Here is a 19,724-nt window from a genome sequence, read left to right on the forward strand (position 1 = left end):
AGTTAGGGAGTCTGATTCCTCCAGCTCCATTTTTTCCCCTCAAGACTGCTTTGGCTATTCGGGGTCTTTTGTGTCTCCATACAAATTTTAAGATTTTTTGTTCTAGTTCTGTAAAAAATGCCATTGGTAATTTGTTAGGGATGGCATTGAATCTGTAAATTGCTTTGTGTAGTGTAGTCATTTTCACAGTATTGATTCTTCCAATCCAAGAACATGGTATATTTCTCCATCTGTTTGTATCATCTTTGATTTCTTTCATCGTTGTCTTATACTTTTCTGCATACAGGTCTTTTTTCTCCCTAGGTAGGTTTATTCCTAGGTGTTTTATTCTTTTTGTTGCAGTGGTAAGTGGGGGTGTTTTCTTAATTTCTCTTTCAGATTTTTCATCATTAGTGTATAGGAATGCAGGAGATTTCTGTGTATTAATTTTGTATCCTGCTACTTTACCAAATTCATTGATTAGCTCTAGTAGTTTTCTAGTGGCATCTTTAGGATTCTTTATGTATAGTATCATGTCATCTGCATACAGTGACAGTTTTACTTTTTCTTTTCCAATTTGTATTCCTTTTATTTCTTTTTCTTCTGTGATTGCCGTGGCTTGGACTTCCAAAACTATGTTGCATAACAGTGGTGAGAGTGGACATCCTTCTCTTGTTCCTGATCTTAGAGGAAATGCTTTCTGTTTTTCACCATTGAGAATGATGTTTGCTCTGGGTTTGTCGTATATGGCCTTTACTATGTTGAGGTAGGTTCCCTTTATGCCCACTTTCTGGAGAGTTTTTATCATAAATGGGTGTTGAATTTTGTCAAAAGCTTTTTCTGCATCTATTGAGATGATCATATGGTTTTTACCCTTCAATTTGTTAATATGGTGTATCCCATTGATTGATTTGCATATATTGAAGAATCCTTGCATCCTTGGGATAAATCCCACTTGATCGTGGTGTATGATCCTTTTAATGTGTTGTTGGATTCTGTTTGCTAGTATTTTGTTGAGGATTTTTGCATGTATATTTGTCAGTGATATTGGTCTGTAATTTCCTTTTTTTGTAGCGTCTTTGTCTGGTTTCGGTATCAGGGTGATGGTGGCCTCATAGAATGAGTTTGGGAGTGTTCCTTCCTCTGCAATTTTTGGGAAGAGTTTGAGAAGGATGGGTGTTAGCTCTTCTCTAAATGTTTGATAGAATTCACCTGTGAAGCCATCTGGTCCTGGACTTTTGTTTGTTGGAAGATTTTTAATCACAGTTTCAATTTCATTAGTTGTGATTAGTCTGTTCATATTTTCTAATTCTTCCTGTTTCAACATTTTTTTTGTTTTTTGTTTTTTTTGCGGTACGCGGGCCTCTCACTGTTGTGGCCTCTCCTGTTGCGGAGCACAGGCTCCAGACCCGCAGGCTCAGTGGCCATGGTTCAAGGGCCTAACCGCTCCGCAGCATGTGGGATCTTCCCGGACCGGGGCACGAACCCGAGTCCCCTGCATCGGCAGGCGGACTCTCAACCACTGCGCCAACAGGGAAGCCCCCTGGTTCGATCTTGAACGTTTATACCTTTCTAAGAATTTGTCCCTTTCTTCCAGGTTGTCCATCTTATTGGCATAGAGTTACTTGTAGTAGTCTCTTAGGATGCTTTGTATTTCTGTGGTGTCTGTTGTAACTTCTCCTTTTTCATTTCTAACTTTATTGATTTGAGTCCTCTCTCTCTTTTTCTTGATGAGTCTGGCTAATGGTTTATCAGTTTTGTTTATCTTCTCAAAGAATCAGCTTTTCGTTTTATTGAACTTTGCTGTTGTTTTCTTTGTTTCTATTTCATTTATTTCTGCTCTGATCTTTATGATTTTTTTCCTTCTACTAACTTCGGGTTTTGTTTGTTCTTTATTTAGTTTCTTTAGGTGTAAAGTTAGATTGTTTATTTGAGATTTTTCTTGTTTCCTCAGGTAGGCTTGTATTGCTATAAACTTACCTCTTAGAACTGCTTTTGCTGCATCCCATAGGTTTTGGATCATCGTATTTGCGTTGTCATTTGTCTCTAGGTATTTTTTGACTTCCTCTTTGATTTCTTCAGTGATCTCTTGGTTATTTAGTAACGTACTGTTTAGCCTTCATGTGTTTGTGTTTTTTACATTTTTTTCCCTGTAATTGATTTCTAATCTCATGGTGTGGTCAGAAATGATGCTTGATATGATTTCAGTTTTCTTTACTGAGACTTGATTTGTGACCCAAGACGTGATCTATCCTGGAGATTGTTCCGTGTGCACTTGAGCAGAAAGTGTAATCTGCTATTTTCGGATGGAATGTGCTGTAAATATCAATTAAATCTATCTGGTCTGTTGTGTCATTTAAAGCTTGTGTTTCCTTATTAATTTTCTGTTTGGATGATCTGTCCATTGGTGTAAGTGAGGTGTTGAAGTCCCCCACTATTACTGTGTTACTGTCAATTTCCTCTTTTATGGCTGTTAGCAGTTGCCTTATGTATTGAGGTGCTCCTGTGTTGGGTGCATATGTGTTTATAATTGATATGTCTTCTTGGATTGATTCCTTCATCATTATGTAGTGTCTTTCCTTGTTTCTTGTAACATTCTTTATTTTAAAGTCTGTTTTATCTGATATGAGTATTGCTATTCCAGCTTTGTTGTGATTTCCATTTGCATGGAATATCTTTTTCCATCCCCTCAACTTTCAGTCTGTCTGTGTCCCTAGGTCTGAAGTGGGTCTCTTGTAGACAGCATATATTTGGGTCTTGTTTTTGTATCCATTCAGCGAGCCTGTGTCCTTTGGTTGGAGCATTTAATCCGTTCACGTTTAGGGTAATTATTGCTAGGTATGTTCCTGTTACCATTTTCTTAATTGTTATGGGTTTGCTTGTGTAGGTCCTTTTCTTCTCTTGTGTTTCCCAGTTAGAGAAGTTCCTTTAGCATTTGTTGTAGAGCTGGTTTGGTGGTACTGAATTCTCTTAGCTTTTTTTTTTTTTTTTGCGGTACACAGGCCTCTCACTGTTGTGGCCTCTCCCGTTGCGGAGCACAGGCTCCGGATGCGCAGGCTCAGCGGCCATGGCTCACGGGCCTAGCCGCTCCGTGGCATGTGGGATCTTCCCGGACCAGGGCACGAACCCGTGTCCCCTGCATTGGCAGGCGGATTCTTAACCACTGCACCGCCAGGGAAGCCCTCTCTTAGCTTTTACTTGTCTGTAAAGCGTTGATTTCTCCATCGAATCTGAATGAGATCCTTGCCTGGTAGAGTAATCTTGGTTGTAGATTCTTCCCTTTCATCACTTTAAATATGTCATGCCCCTCCCTTCTGGCTTGTAGAGTTTCTGCTGAGAAATCAGCTCTTAACCTTATGGGAGTTCCCTTGTATGTTACTTGTTGTTTTTGCTTTGTTGCTTTCAGTAATTTTCCTTTGTCTTTAATTTTTGTCAGTTTGATTGCTATGTGTCTTGGCATGTTTTTCCTTGGGTTTATCCTGCCTGGGACTCCCTGAGCTTCCTGGACTTGGGTGGCTACTTCCTTTCCCATGTCAGGGAAGTTTTCAACTATAATCTCTTCAAATATTTTCTCAGGTCCTTTCTCTCTCTTCTCCTTCTGGGACCCCTATACTGCGAATGTTGTTGTGTTTAATGGTGTCCCAGAGGTCTCTTAGGCTGTCTTGATTTCTTTTCATTCTTTTTTCTTTATACTGTTCCACAGCAGTGAATTCCACCATTCTGTTTTCCAGGTCACTTATCCGTTCTTCTGCCTCAGTTATTCTGTGATTGATTCCTTGTAGTGTATTTTTCATTTTAGTTATTGTATTGTCCATCTCTTGTTTGTTTGGTCTTTAATTCTTATAGGTCTTTGTTAAACATTTCTTGCATCTTCTCAATCTTTGCCTCCATGCTTTTTCTGAGATCCTGGATCATTTTCACTATCATTATACTGAATTCTTTTTCTGGAAGGTTGCGTATCTCCACTTCATTTAGTTGTTTTTGTGGGGTTTTATCTTGTTCCTTAATCTGGTACATAGCCCTCTGCCTTTTCATCTTGTCTGTCTTCCTGTGAATGAGGTTTTTGTTCCACAGGCTGCAGGATTGTAGTTTTTGTTGCTTCTGATGTCTGCTCTCTGCTGGATGAGGCTATCTGGGCAGTCCCATTAATGTGTCTTCTCCTGGCAAACCTCCTCTGGCCTCTCCTTGTCCTCCTGGTTTCTTTTGCACCTGGCTCATATGCCCCAGTTACCACAGCTGAGCTGCCTGCCAGCAGCCACCCCCAGATAGGAGCTGGTGGCTGGATTTATTCATCGCTGTATTCCGGGGAAGGAGCCATACTGATAAGTGAATGAGGTGGGGAGATGTGCAGTCCTGGGTTCTTTTTTAAAGCTGGATTGGGTGCAGTGTTGCACAGCACTTTAGGGCTTGAGCAAAGGGGTGGAGCTGTTCAGTGGGCGGTACATTTGGAGAGACTGCAAGGCTGGTGCTGGCAGAACAAGTCAGTGATACCCACCCACAGTCCTTGAGCCTTTAAAACTGTGCACACTGGTCCAAGTGCTCTTTGCATTAACTCCTGTAATCCTCACACAACCATTGAGGTGGGTGCTCTCTTGTTCTATAGATAAGGAAGTAAGGCACAGAGAAGTTCAGTGTTTCGCCCGAGGTCACAAGTAGGGGTTATGGAAGCCTGACCCCTGTCCAAGCTGTCTGGCTCTGGAGAAGTGCTCTAACTGTAAGGCCAGCTTGCCTCCACAGGCAATGCTTAGGAGTTAGGACGTGATGGGGAACCAGGGAAAGGCTGTGGGGGTCGGCTGTATGTTTTAGAGAGACGCGTTGGCAGTAGGGTAGAAGGATACCAGGAGATGGGCAGTCGTTTGGAGGAGGTAGCGGCACTGGAGATGAGAAGAAAGATGGGTTTGAGAGTGGTCCTGCATTAATTTCGCTCAGATACGACTAGTTCTCCCCAGCTCCGAGGCCATTGTCCTAGGCCATTGGGTTCCCATGTTGTAGCCTCTGGAGCAGAACCGTCAGAATTGCCTAGGAGTGCAGAGTTTTGAGCCCCATCCCAGACCTGCTGAATCAGAATCTAGTTTAACAAGCCCTCCAGGTGAGCCTGACGTCCAAGCCACTATCACCCAGGACCAGGTGACCAGAGCCTTCTCCTTGCTTTGACTCTGCTCTGGTCCCTCAGCCTTGCCCTGAGCTCAGGCCCTCCCCCACTAGAAGCCCTTCTACACGGGTTACACCCTGACTCCTGGCTTCACGTTTTTGCTTCTCATTTGCTGCTTTATCCACTACATCCCTGAACACTGATATATCGTGGTTAGTTGTCACCTTCCAGTGGGCCCTGAGTGAATGCAAGGGCCTCTCATTCTCCAGTAGCCTCCGCATCTGCTGCCTTCTCTGCTCTTCCTGGAACCTGCTTGGCTTCCCAATTCACAGTTTCTAGGTTTTTGTCTACTCGTGTTGCCAGTGACAGAAGTCTCAGCTGGGCACACAGGGTGGATCAGGGTTGGTGGCTCTCATCTGCTCCCCTAAATTATCAGCTCCTCCAGAGAGCAACAGTTCCCAGTCATTGGGAAGAGGCCGAGGCTCTGGGCTCTGGACTGGCCTGGGAAGCTCTGTTCCTTCCTGGTTGCTAGGTGTTGGTGAGGTCACGTGTAAGCAGTTCTGATTCTCTTGTCTTTTCCCAGAAGCTAGTACAGGAGTGTGCAGGAGGGTGTTCTTTTGTTTTGGTTTTGTTTGTTTGTTTGTTTTGTGGGGTGGAGGGGTTTCCATTTGTTTATTGATCTTCTCCTCATTACTCCAGAGAGGATTCAAGATGGGAGGGGGCTTCAGCATCACCCACCCTCCCAGTCGGCAGGGATCCTCAGAGCATGTGCAGTGAGGCACGGTCACTGTATCCTGGGAAGCTAGGAGCTGAAGGCTGTGAGCTCTGGGTCCCTAGCCTCGCACGGTCAAAGTAATGGCACAGTACCCGCTTTGCTAAGCCTGAGTGAGGCAAGCCGCATCTGCACAGATTGCGCGAGAGGGCTCAGGATTTCTCCTTTCTAACTGAGACACCAGGGCTCTGTCCCCTCTGCCTGCTCCCTCAGCGGGTCACAGAACATCACCATGCTGGCTGCCTGGGTTTAACCAGAGCGAATCATGCAATGACCAGCAGCTGGCTGGGGCCCTGCCATTCGCACTGTCTCCTAGCACAGCCTGGTGGGGCGGGGGTGGGCACAAGCTTGGACAAAGGCCAGAGCCTATCTTTCAACTGGGCCTCACAGGGGCAAGTCCAGACAGGCAGGGAGGGTGCCATGGGCTGAGGAGAATCTGGGGGGGTTTCAACGGCCAGAAAGGAGGGCAAGAGGTGGCATAATGTTTCCAACTGCAGGCGTTGGGGTCAGGTAGTCCTGTATTTTACAAGAATGCTTACTTCCTAAGAAGAACATGGATTAAGGACATAAATTGCATTAAGTGTTCGGCAAAGCACGCAGCTGACAGAAAAGACCAGTAAAATGATTGAACTGAGCTTTGCTGTCGATGATGCAGGGGGCAGCATTTATCAACTTGATAATCTTTGTTTTTCAGGGCTTGAAGATACTGGAAGTCTGTTTGGCTACAAATTCCTATGCTAGCCAGAGGATGAGTAATGAGCAGGCATGAGAGGTTGAGGCATTCAGCTTCTCTGCAAATCCTGGTATAGATCACCTTCTCCTCTATAGGTTGGAACCACAGAGCACAATGAGTACGGTGAGTTTTGTAAGTTCATGAATTTTATTTTTTCAGGCTAAACAATTACTTCATCCCTTGTGTACCCTAATGAGAGCACCATAAAGGTGTTTCTGAGTAACCCTGGTTCTTACAGGAGTGTGCACAGGACCTTCTGGGAGTTACACCAACCTGCTTGTCTTAGGTCAGAGTCCAGTGTTTTGGGTGGTGCCCTAAAGACAGAAGGCTGAGGATGGTTGAGGGTTTTGAAGTTTTATACCTCCGGAGCAGCTGTCAGTGTCCCAGAAATATTAGGGCTCTGGTTTATTTAATTATTTACAGCCCAATCTTCCGTTTTTCCTTCTATTTCTTTTCCCTGTGTAGTTCTTGGTCCGATGTGAGCATCGGTAGCGGTAATAATCCTTGGTGAGTTTTCTTAGGGTCAGTGACCAAAGTTGGTAAGTCATTGTAACTCCTGTTTAGAGCTTTTATCAGACTGCAGGGGCAGCTCTGGTTTGGTGTAACCCAGATGTCACCTGGAGCCCCTTGAGTCCGGAGAGTGCCTGAAGGTCCCCCTCCCCACTTTACTCCCTACTAACAGGGCTGCTCATATGATCTAAACTCAAAACAGCTGTTTTCTGAGATAGTGCATTCACATCAGGTGGACCAGATGTGAAACTCATACTCTTTTTCCAGGTTCCAGAAGTGCTGTGAATGGTGTTCGGTGGGGGGTGCAGGATAAGGCTGAAAGAACGGTTCCCAGGGTGATAGAAACAGTGGTAGAAATCCTGTAGACTCTGTTCACCGACCCCCACCCCCTCCCCTTGGCCCATCCCTTCTGACCACTCCTGGCCCCCACTGTGTTCCAGACCCACCGTTGACGTTCATACACAAAAGGGCCTTTGTTTCGCTGGAGCTATCTTTTTAAAGGGCAGGTGACCTCCCATCTTGGTCCCGTATCTGCAGGTTGCCACCACAGTTCACCTTAAGGAAACCTCCTAAGCCTGGGCACCTCACCTCTGAAGCCCACGCTCTGCCCAGGCAGGACCTGAACAGACTGAGCAGTGTAGCCTCTTATAAGAGTGTGTGAAGAATTTGGTTAAAATTTCCTCAGAGTGGTGTGAATAACTTGTGTGGTGGTGATTGGATGGTCGGTTTTAACTGGAAGCTGTGAGGGCTCTGCTATTAAAAAGCAGGAGAGCGTGACAAGAGTAATAGGAAGGCAGAGGGGGCGAAGTCTTTTCCCATATTCTAGGGTTTCTTGAGCCTGGCCCTGTGCTAACAGCCACCTCCTCCCGGCCCTCGGGGAGTGCAGGTGGAAGAGGAGGTGGAGTGGGGGTTCTGGAGGCTTGGGGTGGGGGGTCATGAGATGGTCAGCCGGAGGGCATGAGGAACGTCCTCATGGTGGAGCTCACAGTGAGTAGGTTCCTGAAAGCTGTGTAAGAACTGGCTGAGTGAAGAAGGGAAGGGATGGGTCATCCAGGCTGGGAAGGGTGCCAGGTGAAGGGCAGGGAGCGGCTGAAAGAGCAGCCAGGAAAGGACTGCTGTTGGTGGGGGCGGGGGTGAGTGCTGGCAGGACACATTACTACAGTGACCACGACGGGGCTTTTAGGCTTCAGCACCTGGACTTTGGCCAGGACCTGTGACTACTTCTTAACCTCCCTCATTGGAAAAGCTGCACAGGTTGGGGCATGAAGGTTCTGTTTAGCATTGTCTGCTAAGACAGATTTGGTCCTTTTCAGAGGATGGAAGATACAAGGGCAACTTCAAAGAGAATGGGGTAAAAGTTAAGGAGCCCTAAGTAACCTGGTAGCTGCTGGGGAAACTCATATAAACACCAGGTAATGGACTCATGCCAGCTCCCTGGAGGGACAGAGCAGCTCCTCACTGGACCGTTTGGAACAGCTGCTGTCGCTTGCCTCTGGGACTTCCTGGGGATGCTTCCCTGTTCCTTAGATCCGTGGGAGTTGCTCAACCCAGCTACATTTCCGAAACTTCTCAAGCTGCCATTTGATAAGAGAGTCAGAACACAAAAGGAATCAGGCTTCTCTCTGTTGCCAGAGAGTTGGGCTGGGTGATGGATGTTCCTGAGTCTGTGCACATCTCATGGACACTTGCCTGTCCTCCAGCATTTCCAGGGATAGGATGCCTAGTAAGGCGTATAAGGAACTAGGGTAGTAATGCTGTCTTCTAACAGCACTCAGTACTGTACATATGGTATGTCGCCTCGTCCTTAGGAGAGCTCTGCGAGTCTGGTACTGGTGAGGAAGTTCAGACTTAGTAGTGAAGTAACTGCCCCACATCGCCCAGTGTGAAGCAGAGCAGGCCCGGTGCCAGTGAGGAGTGGGACAGGCCAGGGGAGAGAAGAAGCACCGAAACACAGGGAGCTAGGTTTGGGTGGGGCCGTACAGGGTGGGAGTGATGAGGCTGCGGGTCACTTGGGAGGTTCTGTCTCTTGAGGAAGATGGCAGGGGGCGGGTTCTCAACTTGTCTTTCAGGACCAGCCAGGCCCCAGCCAGGCCCCAGCCAGGCCAGAAATACTGGAGCGTATTGGTAAACCAGCTCAAGGACATGGAAGAAAGGCTGGTCAGGGGGTCTGGGCTGCAGATAGGCTGGTTAACAGCTCAGACCTTCCAGAGGCATGTCTCTCGGGCAGCCCCTGGGAACAGCCTTTTAAAGACTTTGGTTCTTAGAGTACCTACTGTACAGCACAGGGAACTCTGCTCAGCACTTTGTAATGGTCTCTATGGATATATGTATGTGTGTAACTAATTCACTTTGCTGTATAGCAGAAACTGCACAACATTGTAAATTAACTACAATGAAAAAATTTTTTTAAAAGTTCTCATCACAAGAAAAAAAAATAAAACTTTGGTTCTTGGAGCTGTGGCGGGTGATTATTAGGGTGTAAACTACAACTTGATAGTATCCTAAAAGGTTAGAGGCCAGAAACCTTTCCCAAAGAAAGACCCACTTTTCACAGTGAATAGAAACTTGGGAAACTGAAGGGCTTTGGGCTGAAAAACAGAAGGGGTTCAGTAAGGCCAAATACAAATCCAAGGAAAATAGGTCTGTAACTTTTGGTTAAAAGAAGGGGTTTCTGGCCAAATCCCAACCTGGACAAGAGGCTTCCATAGAGTTATGTGTCATGTACTTTAGACAGACCAATAGTCTTTATAACAGAAATTTTACTTTATAGAATTTGTATTCACTATATGTTCTGGATGATTTCTCTCTATAAACATTCAGTGTTCTAGAATCTCAAGTTTTGAAAGGACCTTGACCTCAGGTCTGCTCACTGGCCTCCTATTCTTCTTCTTCTTTTTTTTATTTTTTTAATTTTTTTTTGCGGTACGCGGGCCTCTCACTGTCGTGGCCTCTCCCGTTGCGGAGCACAGGCTCCAGACGCGCAGGCTCAGCCATTCCGCGGCACGTGGGATCTTCCCGGACCGGGGCACGAACCCGTGTCCCCTGCATCGGCAGGCGGACTCTCAGCCACTGCGCCACCAGGGAAGCCCCTGTTCTTCTTAATGAGTTGATCTTTTTATTCTTTTGGCTGAAATCTTACTGGTCAGGAGCTTATGTAACTGTTTCTTTTTCCCCCGATACCCTCAGAGAAAGCGTCGTGGAGGAACAGTAAATTCTAGACAAGCCCAGAAGCGAACTCGAGAAGCATCCTCCCCCCCTGAGATGGCCCTGGAGGCAGAACCCATAGAACTTGTGGAAAGCGGTAAGATTGTCAGTGACACTGGGCATGAGTGAGCACATATGCCCAACATGCCACCTGCCAGCCACGGGCCTTGCGCAAGTTACACAACCTGTAACTCAGGCTTAAGTTTCCTCATCTGGAACGGGGGGTAATGCTGTGCGTATATATGCAGCAGCTGCTGTGTAGAGTTATCATAGCACTGGAATGAGTCAGTGACACGGGACACGTAGAACAGTGCTTGTCACGTAACACTATACGAGGCTTAGCTTATATCAGTGTATTTATAAGACCTACAGTCTCAGACTCGCCTACCGTTCGCAACTTAAAAAAGCTAAGGCGAGCAAGAGCTGCCTCCTTGGTTGCCCTGAGACTCCACAGGTTTAGAAACGGCCACTCAGCTGGGCTCACCGTCCAGCCTTTCAGGGGTGTGCAGCATGGAGTGGAGACTGCCGTGGGTCCACCTTTTCTCTTTGAAACTGTGCCTCAACTTACTTGGCCTCGGGAAGTACTCCGCTTTCTTCCTCTCTCCTTCATTAAGACAAAAAATTGCCCCAGCAGGCAGACTTGTTGGCAGAGCTGGGTGTGTTGGGAGTTTGGTGCAGGCAGAGGCCAGATTGGCTTTTCCCCCTTCTTCCTGCCTCGGGAGTGGCAGATGGCCTGAATCAAGTGCCTCAGCTCTGCAGGTAGTAAGGTTGTTTTTATAATTACGATGCCTGAAAACTGACATTAGAAGAGAAGCAAGCAGCTTGTCTGTAGATTTCATGGGCCCTTCAGGGGAGTGAAGTTCTCTGTATTGTCTCTGTGGTCTCTGAGCTTCACTTCTAACATAAATTCACAGCCCTGGGCCGTCCTCCCCTCCACCCCAAAGCTGATGCCCTGGTGTCTGAATTCTGCCACCCTGCAGGAGAGGCAGGTGCAGGAGGCTCCTCATTTGGGACCCTGAACCCACAAGTGGAATCTCCAACCTGGCCAAGATCTACTGCTTTCCACTGCAGCACTGCTCATCCTCAGTCAGTCTTACACCCATGTGCAGGGCTGTATGCACAAGCTGCCCGTTGGAATACCATTTTTATTTGTAGGAGCCAAAAATTGTGTCCATCAGAAAGAGAGCGGTTCTGTAAATTATGGTATGTCCATATATGGACTATTCTTTAAAAAGAATGAAGTCATTTTGTATAAATTACGTTGGACGGCTTTGATGTATTGTGGTTTTTATTCCTGTGAAACTTTTTAATACATGAGAACAAAACAAGTTTGAATATGTTAAATGTATTACAAGTCACTTTCCCTGAGTATTAAACAAACATTATTTCTAAAAGTTCTTCCCTCTTACTTTTTAATGTTAATAATAATAGAAACAAACATGGTTGTAAGTCTTGTTTCAGTTTATATAAATGGAAGTTGTACTCTGCCCCTCTTTTCTGCCTGCTGGATGTAAGCGCTGGTGACCGTTTGGCACGTGCCTTTCCCCCCCTTGTCCTGTGCTCGGGTAGACAGTGCGCTGTCCTCTAGGGCTCAAAGGCAAGTTGCAGAACAGGCTCAACCCATCTGCGTGGGTTGGGGTTCTAGGGGACCAGTAATAAACGCTTGTTGTCCACCCAAGTGGGAAGCACTTTAGAGCCAAATGGAGTTTAAAACGTAACTGATGAAGGTGCAGAGCTAAGCATGACCGGAGGTCTGAGGGGAGCAGAGATTTCAGACAGATCCATCCCAAAGCCCAAGCTGAGCGTGCTTGGTCCCTTCCCCAGATGTGCACCCCCCATCCCACCTCAGGTAAGTTGCTGCCTCTCCCCTGTGAATGAGCTGAGCAGGTGCGGGGCACGGAGGCCTAGCTGTGTGGCAGTGTGAGGACACGGGGAGAGGTGTGCGTGTGCACAGACACACACAGGATGGTGTATTTGTAAAGCCCATACCCTGTTACTCACAGCAGAATTCTGGAAGAGTATTCATTGCCTGTCACCCCGTTACTTCTGTACTTCAGGGACTTTAGTTTGGTATAAGACTGTGCTCTGTTTGTAATCATACTAATAATGAAACTTAGAGCAGTAGTCCTTTACTTTCCTCCTAAAGCTTGTTCAAATGCTTTATTTTGAAGCTGGAGATGAAATAGTGGACCTCACCTGTGAATCTTTAGAGCCTGTGGTCGTTGACCTGACTCACAGCGACTCAGTCGTGGTAAGTGCTGGAGCGTGAGGATTGCCCTTTCTTGGCTGTGGGCCCCTGGCCTGCACGTCTGAAGGCCTTGGTCACAGGCTACAGCTTGGGCTAAAGAAGGCATGCTTTCAGTGACTGGTGCTCAAGATGGAAAATGTTTCAGGAAAGTCATTTGTTGCGACATTATTGCTTAAATTAATCACATTAGTAAATCTGTGCGATCCTGTCCTTTACATAGCTGGCCATAAAGGCTTTTGGGGAGAACTCTGAGGCCCGATCTCTCTTTGGTCCCCGATTCTACGCTTAACACCAGCTGTGTGACCTTGGGCAAGTTACTTAGCCTCATTCACTTTGTCCATAAGATGGGGATAATGCCATCCATGTCAATAGAGTGTTGTGAGGATTAAAAGAGATCCTGTATGTGAGTGCCTGGCACCTAACGTGGTGCCCAGTAAAGCTGAGTAAATGTGAGTTTACACCCTCACGGCTGGTGGGAGTGGGGATATTTGCTCAGCACTGCCAGTGGGAAATCTCTCGAGTCCCAGAAGCAGCTGCCTCGGAGGATGCAGGCCCCCTGCATTGCCACCTGATGCCTTGGTTGTGTCGTGCCTCCAGGGAGGGTGGCACCTGGGAGGCTGCTTGTGCCCCCTCCCACAGGGAGCATGCCTGCCCCTGTGCGGCCCTCAGGAAGGAGACCTGGTCTGGTCAGGGGACATGTGGAGAAGTGGTTCTGGCAGCCTGGCTCCACAGGTCAGGGGCGCATAGCTGTGTGTGGGTCTGAGAGTCTGGTCAGCCCACAGACCCACATCCTGAGGACATACTGGCCTCTTGGGATGCTTCTGCAGTGCCTTTTGATGCAGTGTGCAGTTGTGTGGAGTGGAGGTGGTGACACCCTGGACGGTCTTGGGCCAGTAGGGGGCAGGTGCTGCTGAGGGCTGCGGTTTGGTGGGGCGAGTGGGGTTGCTAGGAGCTGAGTCTTCCCCTTGGCCTTGGGGCTGTCCTGGCTGTGCTTAGAACCGTAGACTAGGGTTGCACTGAGAAGCTTCAAGACTTTAAAAGGAGAGAAGAGCGAGGACAGGGCACGTCTTGACAAATTAAGAGATTTAGACTCTGGTCAGTCTGAAACTGCTGGGCTGTCCTGTGGTGTGTCCTTCCCTCTCATTCCTCCCCTCCCCCCATCCCAAAGGCGAGGCAGCTGCCCTTGCTGCGTCATCAGACCGTCCCCAGCAGATTTTGGATGAATGCTCGGGGAGACCGTGGCCCCCAAACAGGAGGCAGTAATTTCCCTGGAGACCAGTCGGAACTTTCTGAGATAAGCCTGAGCAGGTTTAGGGCCTGATTAGTGTGATTGCTAGGGCAGGGGTCCCCAACCCCTGGGCCGCAGACCGGTACTGGGCCGCGGCCTGTCAGGAACCAGACCGCAGAGCTGGAGGTGAGCAGCCAGTGAGCAAAGCTTCATCTGGGGCTCCCCATCGCTCCCCATCGCTCGCATCACCGCCTGAACCTGCCACCTGCCACCCACCACCCCGCCACTGGTGTGCAGAAAAGTTGTCTTCCACAAAACCGGTCCCTGGTTCCAAAAAGGCTGGGACCGCTGTTCTAAGGTACACACATATTGGGTTGGCTGAAAAGTGCGTTCCGGATTTTCCGTGACATCTAATGGGAAAGTACCCGAATGAACTTTTTAGCCAAGCCCACACATACAGCTTTGCTGCTGCTCCCTGCGGGCTCCCGCAGGTTCTGGAAAGGTAGCTTGATTTGGTACCGTGGCTGGAGCCTCAGCCCAGTTGCTGATGAACACTTCAAAGTGCTGCTAGTCCTTAATTTCTCCAGTATTCAGTGTCCACCTGCAGTGTGCCAGGCCCTGGGAGGTGGCCGGGATTCTGCTCACAAGACCGCATTTTCTGCCCTCAAGGAGACAAGGATTGGCTTCTGTTGGGTGCTAGACCCATGTCGTCATGTCCCCTTTTACGCCTTGGTTTTGTTTTGATGGCCAGTCTGCCCTCCCTACATGGGCTTCCTTTCTGAGCTTTCCAGCCTTCTTCCTGTTTCTCTGGGTGTGGAGAGTCATTGAGAGACACCAGGATGGGAATGCTAGAGTTGGGGGAGCTGCCCTGGGAGTGGGTGGATAGCCAGGGGCAGGTGGATAGGTGAAGGGGAGGCTGACTTGAGAAGGAGTCCTCGCTTCTTGTCCCAGAGGCACTGGCCAGTTTGGTCGGAGGACTTACCTTCCCATGGCCTCAGTGGCCCCAGACATGGAATAATTGTTTAGGACTTAATAGCACCCCTTATTCTAATCATCCTTCATTCTCTATTGGTGTTTAATAAATCCAAATGCCAGTTGTAAACTTTACAGTGAGAAGCTCACCCGAGGCTGAAATTCTCACTCCCAAGCAGATCTACTTGGAAAACCTAACAGCGTTATTAGCTTATCAAGGAGCATCTACTAGAGGAATTACAAGTTGAGGGCTGCCTCCGGCCCCGCCTACAGGAGAGTATGAAATGAATAGATATATCGTTTCCCAAATTGGGGTGATCTTACCAGTTCGGCCAGAATGCAGGGGGACAGGCTTAAGTGTACCACCTGAATATCACCTGGGAGTAGCTCTGCATCCTTTACATCCCAGGATCCAGGGACAACGTTAGAACTCTTGTGAACCCTCTTAAGACTGGATGAGAAACTACACAGGCTGTGTTATTCTAACTCTAAGGAATCCTAAACCCCTGATGAATTAGGAGAAGTCTTAAAAGCTGTAAGGTGCAGTGAGACCTTGTACATCTCTGCTTTAATATTTTCCCTCAAAATTTAACTTATTTTTGGCATTGCGTACCCAAAAAAGGCCGTCACTGCTGGGTCCTAGGGTATGTATATCTTTGATTGTCACTAGATAGTGACAAGCTGTTTTCCAGAGAGGATGTACCAGTTTACGCTCCCACCAGTGTTGGAGGTTCTTCCACATCTCACTGCCACTGTAACCTTTAGCCAGTCTGGTGTTGTCTAGAGTATCCCACATGGTTTTAATGTGTGTTTTCCCATCAGTGGTGGGGTTGAACATCTTTTCATGTTTAGTGGTGTTTCATTTTCCTCTTTGGCGAACTGCCTGTTGCAATCTTTTTTTTTTAAACACTTGAGTCTTTTTTTCTACTCATTTTTCTGTGTGATTGTCGACCTTGTCTCATTTTTTAGGAATTCTTTATAAGTTCTAAATATGAGCCTGCCATTAGTTGTGTTTTGAATCTGCTACTCAGAGGCTTGTCTTTTCTCTTTTTGGTTTATGTACAGAGGTTCTTAATTTTAATACAGTTCAACTTATCAATTTGTTGATGAAAATCCCATACCATAAAAATATGTTCCTCTACTCCAAAAGTTTTACTGTTTTGCGTTTCACATTTAGGTCTATAATCTATATGAGTTTTGTGTATGTTTTTTTTTTAATTATTTTTATTTATTTTTGGCTGCATTGGATCTTCGTTGCGGTGCGCGGGCTTCTCATTGCAGTGACTTCTCTTGTTGCAGAGCACGGGCTGTAGGCACGCGGGCTTCAGTAGTTGTGGCTCGTGGGCTCTAGAGCGCAGGCTCAGTAGTCGTGGCACGTGGGCTTAGTTGCTCTGCGGCATGTGGGATCTTCCCAGACCAGGGCTGGAACCCGTGTCCCCTGCATTGGCAGGCGGATTCTTAACCACTGTGCCACCAGGAAAGCCCTTTGTGTATGGATTTATAATATTCCCTGGAGTGATTTTGCAAGTCTTTTGTTAGAAGATTTATTTCTAGGTACATAGTATTTTAGGATGCTATAAAAAAAATGGTGTTTAAAATTTTCACTTTTTTGTTTTTATTATTTGCTAATATAAAGAAATGCAATTGGTTTTTCTTTTTTTTAGTACAACAGTTCTTAATCTGTAAATCTTTTTTTTAAATTTATTTTTATTTATTTATTTTTGGCTGCATTGGGTCTTTGTTGCTGTGTGCGGGCTTTCTCTGCGGTGAGCAGGGGCTACTCTTGTTGCGGTGCGCGGGCTTCTCATTGAGGCGGCTTCTCTTGTTGCAGAGCACAGGCTATAGGTGTGCAGGCTTCAGTAGTTGTGGCCCACGGGCTCAGTAGTTGTGGCTTGCGGCCTCTAGAGTGCAGGCTCAGTAGTTGTGGCACATGGGCTTAGTTGCTCCGCAGCATGTGGGATCTTCCCAGACCAGGGCTCGAACCCATGTCTCCTGCACTGGCAGGTGGATTTTTAACTGCTGCGCCACCAGGGAAGCCTTTAATCTGTAAATCTTTGAATTTCTGTGTACACAGAACAAGTTTTGGTTCTTCTCTATTTTCCTTTTTTTTTTTCCTTGGCCTTAACACACTGGCTAGAAAATTCAACACTGGCAGAATAAAAATGGTGACAGTCATTGACATTCTTGTTTCATTCTAAATCTGAAAGAGTCTTTTCAGAGTTCCACCATTAAATAAGACTTCTGCTGTAAGTTTTTTCGATTTGTTTATATCCTTTACCAGAGTGGAAAAGTTTCTCTATTTCCTGTTTGGCTATAAGTTTCATCTTGAATCAATGTCGAAATTTAACAATTTCATCTAATGTTGCTTTTTCCCCTGCTTCTAGTGTTAAACCACTTAAGCATTGTGGTCATGGCGTTATCTTTTTATGTTGCTAGATTTGGTTTGCTAATGTTTCATATATAATTTTGCCTCTGTTTTTATGAGTAAGATTGGTGGTCTGTAATTTTTCCTTATAGAGTTCTGGTATCAGCATATTGGTATCTTTACAAAGTGAGTTGGACACCTTTTTTTCCGTTCCACGGAAGATTTTGTAAGATTGGACTATTTCTTCCATGAATGTTTGTTAGAACTTGACAGTGAAGTACATAACCTAGAGTTTTAATAGGGTTTGGTAATTACATTTTTTAGGCATTTGTTGATGTCATCTAAAGTTTTCACTTTTATTTGCATAAATTTGTTCATAATGTCTTGTGTTCTGTGGAATCTATAGTGATGTCTCCTTTTTCATTTCTGATACTGGTTATTTGTGTTTTCTATTTTTTTAGATTAGTATCACCAGAGCTTTATTAGATCTTTCAAAGAACCAACTTTTAGCTTTGTGGATCCTTTCTCTTGTAAGTTTTTCATTCATTGATTATTCCTTTCTTTGTTTGAGTTTATTTTGCTGTTTTTCTAATTTTCATCATTTCTTTTCCAATAAATGCATTAAAGATTATACTGTCTTTAGCTATATCTTACAAATTATGTTACTGGTACTTTACATTTAATTCAACATATTTATCAAATTTCTATTTTTTAACTTCCAAATATATGGGTATTTTCTTTTTGTTATTGATTGCTTGCAGTATTGGTCAGAAAATAACATTCTGTATGTCAGTTCTTTGATACTTACTGGGTCTTGCTTTAAGCCTGGCTTGCCCCCGATGGCTGGCCTTCACTAGATAACCTGCCCCCATGGTTCCTGCCTGGGCTTTGGTTTCTCTGTGGGGCTTTCAAAAGTAGGCTTCAATTTTTTAAGAATTCTCTGTGCTTTTTTTCCCTCTGGGTTACTGTATTCCCTATACTGTTGACCGAATTCTTCTCTTTTTTTGATACCTCTTTATTTAAAAATATGTATGTTTTATCTTGTTTTTGGTTGTTTTCAGTGGAAAAATGGATGGAAATACCAGCCTGCCATTTATTGGAAGTCTCTGCTTGTTTTCCATCCTTCTGCTCTCTTTCTTTTTTCATTATTTTAATTAATTTATTTATTTAATTTTGGCTGTGTTGGGTCTTCGTTGCTGTGCATGGGCATTCTGTAGTTGTGGCGAGCGGGGGCTACTCTTTTTTGCGGTGCATGGGCTTCTTATTGTGGTGGCTTCTCTTGTTGCAGAGCACAGGCTATAGGTGTGCAGGCTTCAGTAGTTCCAGCACGTGGACTCAGTATTTGTGGCACACGGGCTTAGTTGCTCCACGGCATGTGGGATCTTCCCGGACCAGGGCTCGAACCCGTGTCCCCTGCATTAGCAGGCGGATTCTTAACCACTGTGCCACCAGGGAAGTCCCATCCTTCTGCTTTCTTATCTGGTTTGATAGATGAATTAAAATTTTCAGACCACTTTTCATGAGCATTTGCAGTATGCCAGTCTCTGTTCCAGCTGGAAGTCATGCAGTGATGGAAAAGAGACTCACTCCTCTCGTTAAGAAACTGACTCACTCCTCTCGTTAAGAAACTGAGTCTTCCAGGGGAAAGTTATTAAAAATGGGACTTGCTTGGACTATTTTCCTTCATCGAATTTCAAAAGATTGTTTCTTTTAAAGTCAGGTTGGTTTTCCTGGAATCTTTTTTTGTTCTGTTCCCGTAGTGTACTAATGTATAGAGCTATTTGTGTTATACTCTGTACCTCACCTGGTTTATGATTTATGAGACTGTTGAAAGGGTCTGCTTGGTGAAGCCTTACAGGCAGGGACAGAGCCTGGTCCGTCTCTGGCTGGGAATAGTAAAGGGCATGAGAGGTACACAGTGACTGCTAGAATGAGTGAATGAACCAGTGTAATTATATATGAAGGAAGAAGAGCCCAGACATCATATCCCAGAATTGGGGAAGTGAAACAGTTGTCCGTGGAATCTGACATGATTGCTCACTCGACTGGGATGTTCACGTCAGCACAGGCTATGACCACGGGGAAGGGACATTCCAGAGCACCTGCAGAGTTCTTGATTTTTTTTTTTGTTTGTTTGTTTGTTTTTGTTTTGGCTGTGTTGGGTCTTCGCTGCTGTGCACGGGCTTTCTCTAGTTGCGGCGAGCAGGGGCTATACTCTTTGTTGCGGTGTGCGGGCTTCTCATTGCAGTGGCTTCTTTTGTTGGAGAGCACGGGCTCGAGGCGCGCAAGCTTCAGTAGTTGGGCCTGCGGGCTCTAGAGCACGTGGGCTCAGTAGTTGTGGCTTGCGGGCTCTAGAGCGCAGGCTCAGTAGTGTGGCACACGGGCTTCGTTGCTCTGTGGCATGTGGAATCTTCCTGGACCAGGGCTCAAACCCGTGTCCCCTGCATTGGCAGGTGGATTCTTAACCACTGCGCCACCAGGGAAGTCCAGAGTTCTCGATTTGTTGCTACTTGGCTGCTGGGTGGAGGGAATACCAGTGATAGTATCTCACCTCCATCAGCTAGGAGGTGGCTCCGGCTCACCGGAAGTCATGGAGCTTGGAGGCCAGGCTGTGGTGCCAT

At 46.2% G+C, this 19,724-nt stretch overlaps 1 protein-coding gene across 4 annotated transcripts in view; it reads left to right on the top strand.

The window, feature by feature from the left end:
* Positions 1–19,724, top strand: part of RNF4 (ring finger protein 4) — a 42,228-nt gene that overhangs the window by 13,443 nt on the left and 9,061 nt on the right. For all 4 annotated transcript variants that reach the window (XM_019951365.3, XM_073804761.1, XM_073804763.1 and 1 more), the window contains 3 exons: positions 6,538–6,699; positions 10,273–10,387; positions 12,462–12,541. In XM_019951365.3, coding sequence (XP_019806924.1) covers positions 6,691–6,699; positions 10,273–10,387; positions 12,462–12,541 — 204 coding nt within the window. In that variant the 5' untranslated portion in view covers positions 6,538–6,690. The remainder of the gene's footprint in view (positions 1–6,537; positions 6,700–10,272; positions 10,388–12,461; positions 12,542–19,724) is intronic.

The sequence above is a fragment of the Tursiops truncatus genome, chromosome 5, assembly GCF_011762595.2.
Source record: "Tursiops truncatus isolate mTurTru1 chromosome 5, mTurTru1.mat.Y, whole genome shotgun sequence".
In the NCBI taxonomy this organism is placed as follows: Eukaryota; Metazoa; Chordata; class Mammalia; order Artiodactyla; family Delphinidae; genus Tursiops; species Tursiops truncatus.